Genomic DNA, 14,459 nt, shown 5'->3' with positions numbered 1-14,459 from the left:
ATCGCATTGCACTGTTCACTATTGATTCTTGAACGTGATGGTCTGCGACTACATAGCCCCTGCCTGCCCTAGAGTCGATGGCACGTCTCAAAGTTGATGATGCTGTAGGGGATCTCAATGGCACATGGAGAACTGAAAAGGCAAAAAGGGGGCTGAAACTGAGGTAATGACATTGATCCACTGAACTCAAACTATCCTCAAAATTTGATTTGCGAGGCCAGCCTTGGCATCATCCTGTACGCATGTGTATATCCTTCCTTGGAAATAATAATAATAATAATTATGATAAAGAAAAAGAAGCGCAGACTTGCAGACAAAGCCGCAGAACTATGAAGGCTTACAGACCAACCAAAGCTATAGGTTAGGTTAGTTAAGTTAGACAGATGAGAACACCCCTTTGAAGATCCAGAAGACCAGAAGAGAGACTACCGGTAGAAGAAAGAAAAAAAAACAAGGGGGGGGATGGATTGATATGTTCTAAAACAGGCAGAAGAATAAAAAAAAAAAAAAGAATACGACACGACACACGCCGGTTTTTTTCTTGTCCAGAACAAATAAACCCATGGTAGTCCTAACAATGCCATCAACCATCTAAGCCTCTCATAAGGGCTCGCGTATAAAATCCCTTTATCTCATAATGGCGAAAGTGAGGCTGGGTCCAGTAATTTCTTCCCCCTCCCCCCTTTTAGCGAGGCTCATAGTCACTGACAGACGACTGAGATTTCGTTTTCTGCGTGTTAGGAAACGAGCCCTGCATTTCTTCAATGTCACGTATCGTCTCGTTGTATGTGGCCTTGAGCATAATAAGCACCTTGTTGCGGTTCCATTCGGACCGCGTCGACCATAGTTGCTCCATAAGCTCACGGTTGATCTGCTCAAGCTGGTCCACCGTACAGCCCGATGTCTGCTCTACCAGATTGTCCAAGAAGACAGAGACCTGGTGGTCATCAATCACGGCATGTTGCGACAACTGCCCGGATGAGCGAGGCCCACCCGCCGATGGAGAGCTCACGTCGTTGAGCAGGTTGTCCATGCTAGGGGCAGTATGACGCGTGGATGATTGTGCAGCAGAAGCCATCAGCCTCTTGTGGGATGGCGTTGTCGGGCTGGTCTGTTCAGTCCGCTGCATGCCGTACACATAAGCTGAACCCGGCGTGGAGTGGGATCCTGAACCCGATCCCGAGTTGGAGCTTTGACCCCAGCTCCCTCGCGGCTGAAGCTCTCCAACTGCCATGGCTTGGGCCTGTGAATGCAACCAAGGGGATGCGTTCGAAGTAGATTGAGATTGACTAGGCCCGGAAGGTCCACCTAGAGACTGGGTGTCTTGCATTTGTGACATGTTACCCTGCCCGCTCGATCCTGATTTTGAATCGTGGGTTGGGGTCCCATTTGTGTGTTGTGAGCCCAGGCGATCCCAGTGCTGAGAGATGCGGTTGCTTCCCGAGGCATCAGTAGACCTGGTAGTTGACGCGTCGTTGGGGACAGCCGAAGGTGATACACCGGGTGGTAGCCCAACTAGAGATACCTGCGAGACGGTCTGGGGGTTGTTGACCTTTGGCGGTGGCCCCATCTGGAAAAACCGTTGACTTTGGCCGTTATCGTCGGTACCTCCCATGGTGATATCGCCATTACCGGGCCGTGATGGCACAGAGTTGCCATTGCTGAGACCGCTGAACTGGAGGGAAGTAGAACCGGCGGCGCTTTGGTCGTTGCTGCCATTAGCGAGAGGACTCATGACCCTGAAACGTGCGCTCGTCGTGCCGCTGGGCAATGGAGCCCCTATGACGACCGGGCCAGTGATATCACTTGTGATGTCTGGCTGCACAATATTAGCGGCTTCGTTAGCGGCCTGACGCTTCTTTCGTTTCTCTTCGGCCTCTTTAGCTCTTCGCTGTTGCCTCTGGTACAGGGCCTCAAAGTCGACGGCCTGAAGACGAGTGGAGACGTCATGGACGTCGACGCGGACATTGCTGACAAGCTCATTCAACTTGAGCGTTCGCTCGCGGTCACCAATGTTCCTGGCATCGGCGGCCAGCGATGCGATGTCCTTGAAAAAGTCGATGGGCCTGGCATAAAAGCCATTGGATAGGCGCTCTTCAATCGTCGCCACGTCCAAGTTGTAGAAAAACTTTCCTGTAGGTACATGTCGTAGACCCTCAACGCCGTCTTTGTCTTTGTCAATCACATATGGCCGGTCTGCTACATCGCCAGCCAGGTCCGCTCGCACGTAGCCAGGTTCGGCTTCGTGCCAGAGATATTCGATTTCACGCTCGGGTATGACCGAATTTCGATATTTGCGGTACTTCATCTTGATCTGATCCATGATGGGCTGGAGTGAGAGCTTCAAGTGGTTAAGCGCGATATGGTCGTTGTGCATCTCCCGTTCAATCTCCTCTTTCGTTGGCTTCCGTGGCGGCGGCGGAGGGGCTACTGGAAGCTCCTCAAGGATCCTCTTCTTTCGGTTTACCGGGTCGGGAAAGTCGGATGGCGACATTCTGATATGAGGCAAAAGTTTACCAAAGTACTCCCGGCGGTGGTGCTGTTTCAAGAGTCCCAGTCAGATAAATTTGTCGGCTGAAGAGTCCAGGAAGTTGTACAAACTTACATTGCTAGGGGTTTCAATCTCCTTGCGGTTCTTCCGGGACAGAGTGAAAAGATCCCTCAGCAAAACCTCATCCACCGTCTTGACATCGTCCTCGGACGTAGCCAGTAACAGCACCGGGTCCGTTGCCGGTATGGATCGAAGCATGGTGACAAAAGTGCTATATGCCAATGGAGGCATTGTTGTGTACCAAGTCCCAACGTTGGGGATGAAAATAACTGCGGGCTTATGCCGCTTCACCTCTGTGAATAGTCTGACTATAACTTGCTCCAATGGCTGTAATGACGGGCAAGGCGAGGTCTCGTTAGTGCATGCGGGGGAGAGTGAGTGCCAGTATAAAAACGACAATGAAAACTTACCGAGCCATCGGCCAACAGGGTAGCCAGGTCAAAATTTTGCACAAACACACCCTCCAAGTGGTGGAGCAACGCGGCAGAGATGTACTCTTGGCCGTTACCTGGCCGTCCGGCAATTAGTAGGCGAGGTCTAAAGACTCTGAGTCTATCAAACTCTTGGCTGAGATTCTCTCGACCAAAACCGTTGTCATCATCGTCGTATGGCTCAAACATGGCCTCTTCCAGCGCAGTTGTCTTTTTCTTGCGCGGCAGAGCTTCATCCAGGTCCTTGACAATGGCCCCAAGCTGCTGGCTCAACAGAGGCTCAATACTTGGCGGGAGAGGAGCAGCAGCCGATGAGGCTGATCTTTGGGAGGAGGGTATTATCTTCTTCATGACAATGGTGAAGTCGGTTGCGTGAATCGAGACCTTGTTTGGATCGACAATGAGCTTGTCTGTCGAAGAATAAATTTGGGGGTAGGTCCGTTGGATAGAGTTAAGAGCTGCTTCGGTGCAGAGTGCTCGCAGATCTGCACCTCCATAACCCTTGGTCTGACGAGCCAAGCTATCCTTGAAGTCGTCAGCCAGACCCCAGTCTTTGGTGTGAATGTCAATGATGGAGCGCCTACCCTCCACGTCGGGAAGTGGAAAGTAGAATTCACGGTCGAAGCGACCGGGACGGCGAAGTGCAGGATCTACACTGTCTGGACGGTTGGTTGCACCAATAACAATGACTTGACCACGTCCATCCATACCATCCATCAAGGCCAGGAGCGTTGAGACGATCGATGCATGGATCTGCTCTTGCTTGCTAGACCGAACAGGAGCCAGGCCATCGATTTCGTCGAAAAAGATGATACTAGGCTGCGTTCTTCGAGCCTCTTCGAACAGAAGACGAAGTTGCTTCTCTGCTTCACCAACCCATTTACTCAGAGCATCTGCTCCCTTGCGCATGTAAAAGGTGATCTTGCGTCCGCCGATGCCGACAGCATTCGAGAGGGCTCTTGCGAGCAAAGTCTTACCTGTTCCAGGAGGACCATGGAAAAGCACACCGCGTGGAGGCGTCACCTTGTACCTCTGGAACAGCTCTGGATACAGCAGTGGCAGCATGATCATCTCTTTCAGTTGATCGATATGCCCTTGCAAACCACCTACTTTACTGAAATCAACCGTCAGGTCAACTCCGAGAGGATCGGCGTCCGCAAATGCCTTTTGGTTCTTGACCTTTCCAAGGTTTGGAGTCGCGGCGACACCACCCGCACCATCCAGAGCACCCAGGGGCGGGCCGAGAGCCGGTGCGTTGGCTGTTGTTGGGGTCATGCCTACAGCGCCTCCAATACCGGGACGTACAGCTGCTACAGCTTCGTCGTCACTGCTATCAGATTCCACGCCGCCAGTGGCACCTGTGCCCCACGGGCCACCCAAAAGAGATCCGAGACCGCCAGCGCCGCCAAAGGGGCCGTAGGTAGACGCAAGATTGCGCTGCCATACGTTGCTCGCACCGTTCCGCCCACCTCTCCGGCCCTTTGCCGGAGATGGTGCGGGATCCTCCTCTTCTTGGTCGACGAGCTGGTCGAGTGGCTTGATGGAGTAGTCCACAGGCTTAGTCACACGACGCCTCTTGGTTCGAGGTTCTTCGTATGTTATAGATGGCGATCGTCGGCGTCTTCGTGCCGCTCGAGAGCTTTGCCTAAGTTCTTCGAGCTCCTCGGCAAGTTCATCCTGATCCAACTCAACATCTTCATCGCCAGAACCTCTTCGGTTTGCGCTGCGTTTCCCTTGTGTCCCACGCCGTCCGCGTGTCCCAAACTCCTCGTCACCGTCATCTTCTTGACTCGCGCGTGACCGTCGGCCTTTCTTGGGAGACGCTTCAGATGCAGAAACATCACCCTCGCCTTCACCTGAATCATCTCCTGGCTCGAAGTCGCTACTAGGCTCATTCAAAGCCTTCTTGGGACGTAGTGATCGTCGCGTCTTGCGCATATTTGATGGGGCAGCCTCGCTTTCGTTTTCGTTTTCTTCCTCGTTGCCTTCATTTAGTTGAGGCTTTGCTGCTCGCGAACCACGCGTTCTTCTTGTGACCGGAACGTCATCGTCATCGTCATCGTCATCAGCATCTCCCACCGCTGTCTTCTCAACGTGCTGGTCATCGCCTTCGATTGTTTCTTGTGGCACGTCCCCCATAACACGCTCCGCCTCTTCTTCGCCCTTCACGCCTGACCCTTCAGGCTGCTCTCCGGCCAGATCATCCGCAGCATCGGCGCCCGCCATTAGTTCGTCGTGCTGGTCGCGCTCCTGGGCGCTGTTTTCTTGGGTAGCTTCTTCTATCGGCTCCGGCTGCTTCCTGAGTCCTTTAAGACCCTTGGTTGCTCTCGTGGCACGGCCTAGTGCTTCTGGACTTTTACTTCTAGTCGAGGCCCTGGTCGTCCGGGCATGCCTTCCTGATTCCGACAGTTCCAAGAATTCGTTGGCCTCTTCCGTATGTGCACGCGTTCTCCTGGTTGCCACACTGGGCGTAGGTGGCTCTTTGACTTTGCCGCGGCCGGGTGGCACCTTGAGTGTGACTATCTTGGAAGGCTTGGGCTTCTCGAGCGCTTTCTTGTTGCGCTTAGGCGCTGAAGAGTCTTCGTCTTCTTCGTCCTCGTCCTCGTCCGGGGTTTCTTCAATCTCCTCCGACTCGTCGTCACTGCTCTCGTGATAATTTTGACGCTTTACCGCAGCTTTCCTTGTCCGTCGACCTCCTGCATTCACCGGCATATCTTCGTCCTCTTCGTCGTCGTCGTCGTCGAACGCCTCATCAGGGTCGCTATCAGAAACGAGATCGTCGTCGTCCTCGTCGATATCCGAGCCGCCGTAACGGTCACGCCGCCTTCCAGAGGACCTGGCCTTGGTGGAGCGGGACCGCTTCGTCACGCGCCGGGGCTTTTCCTCCCTCTCTTGACCAGGTTCGAAGTTCTCGTCGTCAGGGTCGGATTGGTTTGGGTCAAAGTCAAGTATATCGCGTTTGCGCTTGGCAGGCATCGATCACTGTGGAAATTTTACACGGTGCCTGTTCGTGGGCCGTTGTTTATGGGAATCAAGTGGTTCCTTGATGATGACAGGAACGTCGATGGTCTTCTACCGAATGCCCATGATAGCCATAAGCATGGAAACCCTGGAAATTAGCGTGTTTTGTCAGCAATTTGTTCTGGAATGATTAAAGTTTTAACGACATTTGATGCATTGCCGATAACTGTTCCAGTGGACTTATAAGTTGATGGCATGTGTCGATATCAAATCGAGGGTAAAGCTCTTGTGCATTAACTGGGAAAATCGACTCACGGACATTCAAGTAAATCCAAAACCTCAAATAAAGCGTCCAGATTTTGGGGCAGTGGACAAGCAAAGGTGAATTAAGAAGTGGTTGGATGTTTTGCAAGCGAGGTGTCCAGCTGGTCGATTCAGAAGCTTTGATGCGCGGCCTTTTTGCTAGTACATCGGTTGTGAGTGTGAATCCAAGGAGCGAAAAACCCAAGGTCGCGTTTCCCGCGCCATGATAACTGCTCCACCTTTGCACCAATCGCGATTCACGAGGGTCCGTGCCCATACCAACCAGGGTATGGGGTACGTACCTTTTATGCGCAAATCGTTCTTGATCAACAAACCCGGTTTATGTCAGCCCCACCGAAATGCAACAGCTTGCCAAGTGGTCAAGATTGATGACTTCAAAATACTGGAGAATGAATGCATCAGAACCAAGCCATCTTCCCAACGAACATTCAACCGTCTACTTTTAATTACACCGTTCAATTCTTGCAGTGAAACGGGCCTTGAACTCTAAGCGTAATCCGTCATCATACATTACTTATGTATTTTCCATGGACATACAGCATAATGATAACGAATATGTAATACTCCATCGTGCAAATTTCCTGATTAAATTATTCCATATTTCCATGGCGCAGAAAACGTAATTAAATGTGTTGCTGGCGCCAAGACTTTGGGTTCGGCACGAAGCGGCGGCTTAAAAAACAATAGCCGTTCCTTGGTTCAGCCCTATGAAGTGTTGTCGAAAGGGGTTGATCTGCAAGAAATTGTCAGTGGATCGGACGACCCCAGACTTCGTGCTCCTGGCTAACTTGGATTATGGGACATAGGACCTGGCAACGTGAGGGGAGGGGAGGAGCACTTGGTTGCGCGGGGTCAGACTGTTGTTCACTTACCCAGGCACATACCTGTTCCTACCCATCTATCTACCTTATCTTACCTCCATACCTTATCTACGAGGTACATGGTAAGCATGAGTCTCCCGCAAACATTATTCCAATAAAGCTCCTAGTTCTAGCTCTACATCGGTACACATTTACTTACTGTATTTCTTACCAAGGCGTAAGGGGGAGAGCCCACATATCTTTGCGCTACCCCAAGGCATGGTACATATGCTAGAAAGGGAACACGGGCTATTGTGGCTTCTTGACAGCTTGACCCGCTAGCCGGCATACAGCCTAGGCTCTTGTTTCCGGGATGTCATTTTATTCGTTGTCAACCATCCGGTCCACAGATTATACCTAACATATCTCGAAACGGTGTCGTGGAGCCGCCAATAAAGCCACAAAACAGTTCGTAGCCAAGCTTTGCGCCGAGGAAGCAATTCCAATTCCAGGTCTGCTTCAAGAGACACACAAACATACACAACTTTCATTTTAGCCCGATTTGCTTGGTTGAATCTTATTGCCATCTTGAACCTTTTGAAGGTGGCCCGCTCGCTATGCTCTATAACCCACAATGAAAAAGCACAAGTTGTTCCAAAAGTGCATTTACCAACATGACAGTGCACCCATAGCAATTGCCAGTGTTTATTCACTACCACAGTCTCATTTCTTATTTCCTCCGACCCATGCTGACCTTGGGAAATTGTAGAGGCAGTGCTAGCTTAGCAATCGTCGTCTTCTTGTCGCCGTTGACCACCGGCTTCGTCCGAGCTCCAATCTCGGCAAAGTACGAGTTCAGTTGCTTCTGTTCCAACTGCAGGTCCTCCCTTAGATCAAATGTGTCCACTTCAAAGCTGTCAATGATGCTTGCAAGCACGCAACATGTCGTCATAATTAAGTCTGCATGGACCTTGCGCATCTGGCTTCCATCTGCAAACTTGTGTCGAAGGCTATCCAGCACCACATCTGGAGCTGGACTTAATGCCTCTCTAAGCTTATCACGTGGTGGAAGCTTCCGCACACCACCCTTTCCAGGCTTGGCTATCTTGATGAAAGTCATGAGAAAGTAAAGGTATCGCAGTATCCTCAACCTCTTCAGCGATTCGGCATGCTCTCCCACCCGACGCAGACGGTTAGCCACATAGCGGGAGCTGAGCTGCACATTTTCATCGTTTTTGTTGGCTGTCTGCCAGTCTCTAACTGGGATGGCGCTGAGCACGTCGGGGCCAATAATCTGATCAGGATCGTACACATCCTGGATCTCAGTGGCGTCGTAGTTGCCCTTGGGCACCGGTTTGGCACCGTCAACCGCAGCCTGCAGTTCGTCCCTCGTTGGCATGTTTGCCGCCGCCGCTTTTATGGTTGCCATCAATGCAGCTTCGCCGGCACCAGAGTCCCGACTTGAGGCGTTGTTGGCAGCAGTGATGGCGTTCTCGACCCTGGAGACAAGGGCTTTCTTGGCCTTCTTGGTTCCAAAGGCCTGCCCTAAGTCTGTCCTCATGTCCATGTTTGTCTGCACTACATGTAAGTACATGCCCAAGTACCGTCTCATGTTCTGCCGTAAGAGTACTCGTGTGGAACTTACCTTTTCTTCGATTGCAGACATGGCCTCAGCAGGCGCCTCTTGAGAACGCACCGAGCCCCTAATCGTGACCTTTCGAGCCTCGACCACTTCCAGCTCGCCCGTTTTCGGGTCAAACACACCAATGTAGTGGCGCAAAAAGCCCTCTCCATTTTGTGATTGCTCCTCACGAGCGGTGTAGTCTAGCGACCTGTGGCTAGACGAGTGCAGGAGTATATCGCCAAGAACAGGGCCATTTCGGCTTTTACTTGATGCCTTACGTAGTTTGGTGTATGGGTTGAATTGAACCGAAGGTGATACAGATAGTCCAGGTGCCGTGGCTGCAATAAAGCCCGGTCAGTAAGATTCTTCTCACAGGCCTGGGGGACGCACACGAGTAGGGAAAACATACCTATCACGGGCGGGGAAAGCTTTGGCCTCACCAGCGAGGAGACTTTGATGTTTTGCGGCAGTGCGGAGGACGATGCCGCATCGTCGACAGCAGCCTTCTTAGATTTCTTTTGAGACGAGCCGTCTTCGGCGCGCTTCCTTTTTTTGTCCGACATATTGTTTAGTCTCTGGAGGGTTCAATGATGTTTATGCTACATTACGCTAGAGGCGACCCATCAATTAGTCTGCGCATGTCTAGAAAATAAATTTTGAGGCAGATCCTTATCGGCTTTGCCGTTATCAGCCCAATCTGGCAGGCGGTGAGTCGCACCGTTCTGAAACCCCGCTTTCGAAACAGAGCTCCAAGCTTCGATTGACATCAGACTTGGTAACTTGCGATTGTTGCATGTCTACTTGCAATATGGGCTGGTCGTTTAGGGCTTGGCCAAGACGATTGAATGGTTTGGGAAAATGGCCATCACAAACCCGGATAAACAAATAGAATAAAAATACCGGGTGCCGTCATCATAATTAAGTAGGTAGCGAAGGCATGCATGTGGCACATCTGAATTCCAATTGACGTTGATAACTATGGCAAGACGATTTATCTCGCAAAGGTTGGCGCAGTAGAATAGCTCAACTTCATGGTGCCTTAACAGTTGCTTTGCTCTGAAACGATTCTTGCTTCTCAACCACAGATTAACAGTTTCCTCCTTTGAGCTCTCGTGATCCAAGTTCCATGCTCCCCTCCACTGTGCTGAGCAATATCATCTTTATTGATGAGCGCTACCCGAGGTGGTGCTGGTTTTGTTGTCTAGCTTGGCGGTCTCGCGTCCGGATGGTGCGGCTGAGTGAGCTCGAGTCGTTTATTTGCTGTGCGTTCGATGGAATTAGAGTCTGGTTTCAGCAACACTGTAAATGCGACAATGGAAACTTACGAGCGAGCTCTCATCTTTCTTCTCTTGCGCTTGAGGCGTCGTACTCTCTTCTTTCTCCACTTGGCTCTCATCTTGAACTGATGCTGTAACTTGGAGTCAGCTTCGTGATCAATATACAGCAATTGGATGGTGGCGCGAAAGTCTGCGCAGTACAATTGTTGCAATTGAGACTGCGCAAGACGATGCAGTTGACTGCCCGCAGCCACGCGATATGATGTTTTGGTGTATCAACGTACCTTTGTTCGGAGATGAGGTTTGAGGTGATGTGAAGAGGGGAGAGAGAGGGGAGTTGAGAAGCTCGAGCTCGGTTTTGTGCGTAGAAGTAGAGGTTATGATGGAATAAGTGCACGTGACCATAAAATGGACCGATCCACTTATTTCCTACTTTCACTCAAGCGCCGTTGCTGGTAATTCCTTCCATGTAGGACTTGTCTATGCCATGACCTAATTTGTTCGTGCGAGGACCCCCAGCCAAGGGCTATCCGTCAACAAACTTGTCGTTCTTTCCTAAAAATGTCCCAGCAATCATGTCCAAATTATGGGTGTTTCCATGCTCCTTTGTGGCACTTGCCGCACCGGAAGAGCTTGGGCACAGTCATCATGTCTCGAGGAAATGTTTACATGATTTTGTTGTAGCAGATAAGCTTCTTGTTGTCCGCTCATGGCACACATGTCTTTTTCATCCGCCATCTGCTTCCTACAAGACTGTTCTGAAATCCCGCTCATATTTTGCATCAGAATATTGAAATAAACCACGTTAAACTGAATTTGAAGTCCATAAATTGACCAACCTTTGACCTGGCCACCATGCCAACTCCGGACTCGACGGGTTCGTCCGTCAGAGTGATCCTGGAGGATCGGAGCGTTTCGCCCTCATCCCTGTGTTCATACCACCTTTACCCTGGACAGCTACTGCGTTTTGGCCGAGAGCCAGACGTTAATGATGTCGCCATCGTGCACAGTGCTGTCTCCAGAAAGCATCTTGAATTCTATGTCATCATGTTTGACGACGGTCCAGATCATCGCCCAATGGTCTATGTCAGGGACAGACAATCGACCAACGGAACTTTTGTAAACGGCCATATTATCGGACAAGGGACACTTAAGACTCCTGGGAGACTGCTTTCCAATTACGATTCCGTGACGATCGAGCCGTATTGGAGGTTCACGATAGACGAAGACATCACCAGTACCATCAAGAATTCTTTACCACCCTTGCGGCCGACGGATGCAAAGGTAAATTTTGGTTTCTAGTTTGTTGTCTCTAGGCAAAAACCTGACACCAAGGGACAGGCCATCAAGCACTTCAAAATCACGAGTCGAAGTCTTGGGAGCGGAGCTTATGCCACAGTCTTCCTTGCCGAGGACAGAAAAACTCATCAGCAACTCATGGTGAGTTATTTGGCATGCTGTTCAAAGTCGGAGTATTTTTCTGCGCGTAGCCTTCCAAGTGACCATATAAGTCTGCTAATTTTGCCGACGAACTGTTACCCACCAAAGTGTAAAGCTCATCAGTTGGACAGACTTTCAGGCGACTACATCAAACGCGCTGAGCGAGAGGCTGCAATCCTCAGTCAATTGGATCATGTATGTGAGACAATGGACCCGTTACACGGAAACTGTATCTGAACGCCGCAGCCCAACATCATGGCCTTCAAGCAGGCCTTTCGGTCAAGTACAGCTTTGTTAGTAGACGGCCTATTAAAGTCGTAAATTGTTCTTGCTCGGAAGGTTAACAATTGTGTGCTTAGCCTTCTATTCGCCGAGCTTGCCACAGGTGGTGATCTCTACTCACTTTTGATCACTCGGGGATGCCTTTCCGAACTTGAAACCAAATGGGTAGTTCGGCAGGTTGTCTTGGCTCTGGATTATATGCACACCAAGGGTATAGCCCACCGCGATCTCAAGCTTGAGAACATTCTCTGTGCAGTGTGCCCATCACCTACGGATAGGTTCGTAACTTTGAAGCAGGGCTCTGTTAATATCGATGTTGTACTCTGACCCTTACCTGATAATACTTTAGAATTATAATCTGTGACTTTGGACATGCGGCTACCCGGAGTCAAGGACGTCTTCAATCGCAAGTCGGTACAGCCCGGCACCAAGCGCCGTGAGTACAAACCCCGAGGCTTCATGATTTCGTAAACAATACTGATATGATTGAGAAGAGAGCTTCTCCTTGACAGCTGCGAGCATGGATTTGGCGTTGACCTCTGGGCTATCGGAGTTGTGACACTGAAGTGAGTATACTGTTTGCGAAGTGTGCATACTGTACGCTGACAGATTATTCCACACAGATTGATGACGGGGGAAGAGTGCAGCATTGAAGAAATGGGAGCTGCCCCAAGCATAGATCAATGGTTGGACAGCAAACTCAGCACCACTTTTGGAGGCTTCAGCATCTCACAAGCTGGGAGGCATTTCATCAGCCGTTGCCTCACGCTACAACCCAGTGACCGCATCACTGCAGCGCAAGCCGTGCATCATGAGTGGTTCTCAAGTCCCGAAAGCGACCATGTTGTACTTTCGAAAATGGAAGAGGAGATAAGGACTGGTTGGAAACCGCGAGAAGTTCTTTTGCCAATCATCCAAGAGCTCCCCTCAATATCCGCGCCAGTTGCACAGGAAGTGGTGACAGCGCAGGCAAAGTCTACCTACGTCTCACAAAAGGCAGAACAAATTTTGAAACCACATTCAAGGAATTTTAAGAGGCCACTCGATACACCCAGTGATGTTGCACCATGCAAACTGATTAAGTGCGAAAGCTCTCGTGTTAAGACGGACATATAAGCACGGCCAAGTTGAGAATTTGAGGCGCATTTGCGATGCGAACCAGCGAGTTGATTTTGAACGAACGTGTTGTAGGGGCACTAAATATGGAAACAATTTGCTGGCTCTCAATTGGTTTATGATAGCTTTGAGTCTTTGCTTGAAAACATGGAAGAAGAAACTGTTGGCTAACGTTTATGGCATCGCGTGTACCGCAACGTAGTAGTTCAAAGTACGTAGACAGATCCTAGCCCATTTAATATTGACGAGAATCACAAACGCAACCACTGAGCCAAGTTAGTCATGTTAAGAAGAGTGGCCAGAATAAGACATGCAAACGCAGACATTGGGTCGGCTGACCATACAAATAATCAAAATTAGATTTTTGATTCCTTTGTCGGCGGGAGCAACTCAATGTCGCGAAATGGCAAGCCCAAGAACTTGTAAATGTGGTTGAAGCTACATTCATGGTTAGTTGACAAGCTCTATACTCTCATTTTCCACACTAGGATATAAGGGTATCTCTGAAAACCTACCGATCACTCCCGAAAAAGGGCTCTTGTGCACCATGGGCGTTTGTTACCCATATCCAAGGCGCCCCGAAGGCCCCCTTGGCCACGGCCTCATCGGTACTGCTCGTGAGGGCATCCTTGTACTCCTGCGTCCCCGCGGCCTTGAGGATCTCGTCAACCTCCTGAGATGTGAACATAGGAGCACCCTGACCAGGGAAGTCAGCTGGCACGCTCGCCAGAGCCTCCCTCAAGACCTCCTCCTTGGTCAAGTTCTTGTGCGGCGGCGTCCAGAAGACGTGGAACAGGTAGTGCATCACAGTCAGGTACTGCTTGGTGGAGTAACTGCGCTTGACGTAGTGCATGGCTCGCTGCGGCTGAATTCGTAATGGAAAATGGTGAGTGATGTGAGGTTCGCTACCCTTGAACCCAATCCCTAGGCGGGGCTGTGCAAGGAAGAGACTTACAAGCACGGTCAAGGCCATGGACAAGAAGTCTTTGGGGAATGAGATGCCGGTCTTTCCAACTCGCTCTGTTGCCCGATCCGCATCGTACTGCAGATATTTGGCCTTTGCTTGCAATGTCCATGGCGGCTTGTTGCCTTTTTTTTGGATGGTGAAAAAAGAGTTTAGTCGGGATATAGAAATTGTATCTTTTTTATTATATAATTGGCCAATATTCGGTCTTACCTGATTTGGTGTTGATACCTGCAATCAGAACCGGGACGAATCTAACGGGGTTGTAAGCTGATGCGTTCAACATGCGGGTGCGCCAGTCTATACTCATTGGTAGTTAATGAACAACCCAATGATTGGTAGCTTACTCGACCTCAATGCCATGAGCAGCCAACAGATCCAGATTGGGCAGTAGGTCGGCAAAGGCAACGTAGCTGAAGTAGGAGGCTATAACCAAAACTCATAGTCAGTCAGGGTTGCTACAGCTCGAAGCATGTATGTTGAGAGGTAGGTAAGACATGGAACATTGGGAATGGTTCAGGCGTACCAATGTCAAGAAAGCATTTGATCTTTCCGTTCGTCATGGTGATTACTATCGCCCTGAAAAGATATAATCAAATGAATAATCCAAATAAGCTGCGGGGTATATACCAAGGTAGGTACTCCATAGGTAATGATTTTATGTATATGAGAGGAGCATGTTGTTGTGC

General features: G+C 50.2%; 6 protein-coding genes across 6 annotated transcripts; 2 read left to right on the top strand and 4 right to left on the bottom strand.

The window, feature by feature from the left end:
* Positions 1 to 160: 160 nt before the first annotated feature.
* On the bottom strand, positions 161 to 5,958 carry PgNI_09854 (uncharacterized protein; the record flags this gene model as incomplete). Its single annotated transcript, XM_031129835.1, has 3 exons — positions 161 to 2,539; positions 2,606 to 2,878; positions 2,962 to 5,958. 3 exons carry the CDS (start codon positions 5,956 to 5,958, stop codon positions 686 to 688), a joined length of 5,124 nt encoding a protein of 1,707 aa, XP_030977681.1. The 3' UTR covers positions 161 to 685.
* A 1,502-nt stretch (positions 5,959 to 7,460) lies between these two features.
* On the bottom strand, positions 7,461 to 9,277 carry PgNI_09853 (uncharacterized protein). The gene is made up of 3 exons (XM_031129834.1): positions 9,101 to 9,277; positions 8,713 to 9,029; positions 7,461 to 8,640 (listed from the first exon to the last, which is right to left on the bottom strand). Exons 1-3 carry the CDS (start codon positions 9,252 to 9,254, stop codon positions 7,798 to 7,800), a joined length of 1,314 nt encoding a protein of 437 aa, XP_030977671.1. The 5' UTR covers positions 9,255 to 9,277; the 3' UTR covers positions 7,461 to 7,797.
* Positions 9,278 to 9,507: 230 nt separating this feature from the next.
* Positions 9,508 to 10,373, bottom strand: PgNI_09852 (uncharacterized protein; the record flags this gene model as incomplete). The annotated part of the gene is made up of 3 exons (XM_031129833.1): positions 9,508 to 9,951; positions 10,017 to 10,099; positions 10,253 to 10,373. The coding sequence occupies 3 exons, from the start codon at positions 10,371 to 10,373 to the stop codon at positions 9,865 to 9,867; spliced, it is 291 nt and encodes a 96-aa protein (XP_030977851.1). The 3' UTR covers positions 9,508 to 9,864.
* A 450-nt stretch (positions 10,374 to 10,823) lies between these two features.
* Positions 10,824 to 12,017, top strand: PgNI_09851 (uncharacterized protein; the record flags this gene model as incomplete). The annotated part of the gene is made up of 5 exons (XM_031129832.1): positions 10,824 to 11,252; positions 11,310 to 11,408; positions 11,517 to 11,603; positions 11,655 to 11,701; positions 11,768 to 12,017. The coding sequence occupies 5 exons, from the start codon at positions 10,824 to 10,826 to the stop codon at positions 12,015 to 12,017; spliced, it is 912 nt and encodes a 303-aa protein (XP_030977672.1).
* A 45-nt stretch (positions 12,018 to 12,062) lies between these two features.
* Positions 12,063 to 12,806, top strand: PgNI_09850 (uncharacterized protein; the record flags this gene model as incomplete). The annotated part of the gene is made up of 3 exons (XM_031129831.1): positions 12,063 to 12,157; positions 12,203 to 12,256; positions 12,314 to 12,806. The coding sequence occupies 3 exons, from the start codon at positions 12,063 to 12,065 to the stop codon at positions 12,804 to 12,806; spliced, it is 642 nt and encodes a 213-aa protein (XP_030977674.1).
* A 29-nt stretch (positions 12,807 to 12,835) lies between these two features.
* PgNI_09849 (uncharacterized protein) lies at positions 12,836 to 14,412 on the bottom strand. The gene is made up of 7 exons (XM_031129830.1): positions 14,297 to 14,412; positions 14,118 to 14,196; positions 13,984 to 14,024; positions 13,762 to 13,895; positions 13,322 to 13,671; positions 13,151 to 13,244; positions 12,836 to 13,072 (listed from the first exon to the last, which is right to left on the bottom strand). Exons 1-6 carry the CDS (start codon positions 14,331 to 14,333, stop codon positions 13,163 to 13,165), a joined length of 723 nt encoding a protein of 240 aa, XP_030978162.1. The 5' UTR covers positions 14,334 to 14,412; the 3' UTR covers positions 12,836 to 13,072; positions 13,151 to 13,162.
* Between the last annotated feature and the right edge of the window lie 47 nt (positions 14,413 to 14,459).

This window comes from Pyricularia grisea (assembly GCF_004355905.1).
Source record: "Pyricularia grisea strain NI907 chromosome Unknown Pyricularia_grisea_NI907_Scaffold_7, whole genome shotgun sequence".
NCBI classification, from domain to species: Eukaryota; Fungi; Ascomycota; class Sordariomycetes; order Magnaporthales; family Pyriculariaceae; genus Pyricularia; species Pyricularia grisea.
Note: the sequence above shows the minus strand (reverse complement) of the source record. Positions and strands in the feature narration are given on the sequence as shown.

Bases quoted from the DNA above. Each gene is read 5' to 3' on its own strand.
- PgNI_09849 (XM_031129830.1), bottom strand. From the start codon at position 14,333: ATGACGAACGGAAAGATCAAATGCTTTCTTGACATTG. The intron at 14,197-14,296 runs GTACGCCTGAAC...TTTTGGTTATAG, and splicing joins CAAATGCTTTCTTGACATTG to CCTCCTACTTCAGCTACGTT. The intron at 13,672-13,761 runs GTAAGTCTCTTC...TTACGAATTCAG, and splicing joins CCATGGCCTTGACCGTGCTT to CCGCAGCGAGCCATGCACTA.
- PgNI_09853 (XM_031129834.1), bottom strand. From the start codon at position 9,254: ATGTCGGACAAAAAAAGGAAGCGCGCCGAAGACGGCTCGTCTCAAAAG. The intron at 9,030-9,100 runs GTATGTTTTCCC...GCTTTATTGCAG, and splicing joins GCTTTCCCCGCCCGTGATAG to CCACGGCACCTGGACTATCT. The intron at 8,641-8,712 runs GTAAGTTCCACA...CATGTAGTGCAG, and splicing joins TGTCTGCAATCGAAGAAAAG to ACAAACATGGACATGAGGAC.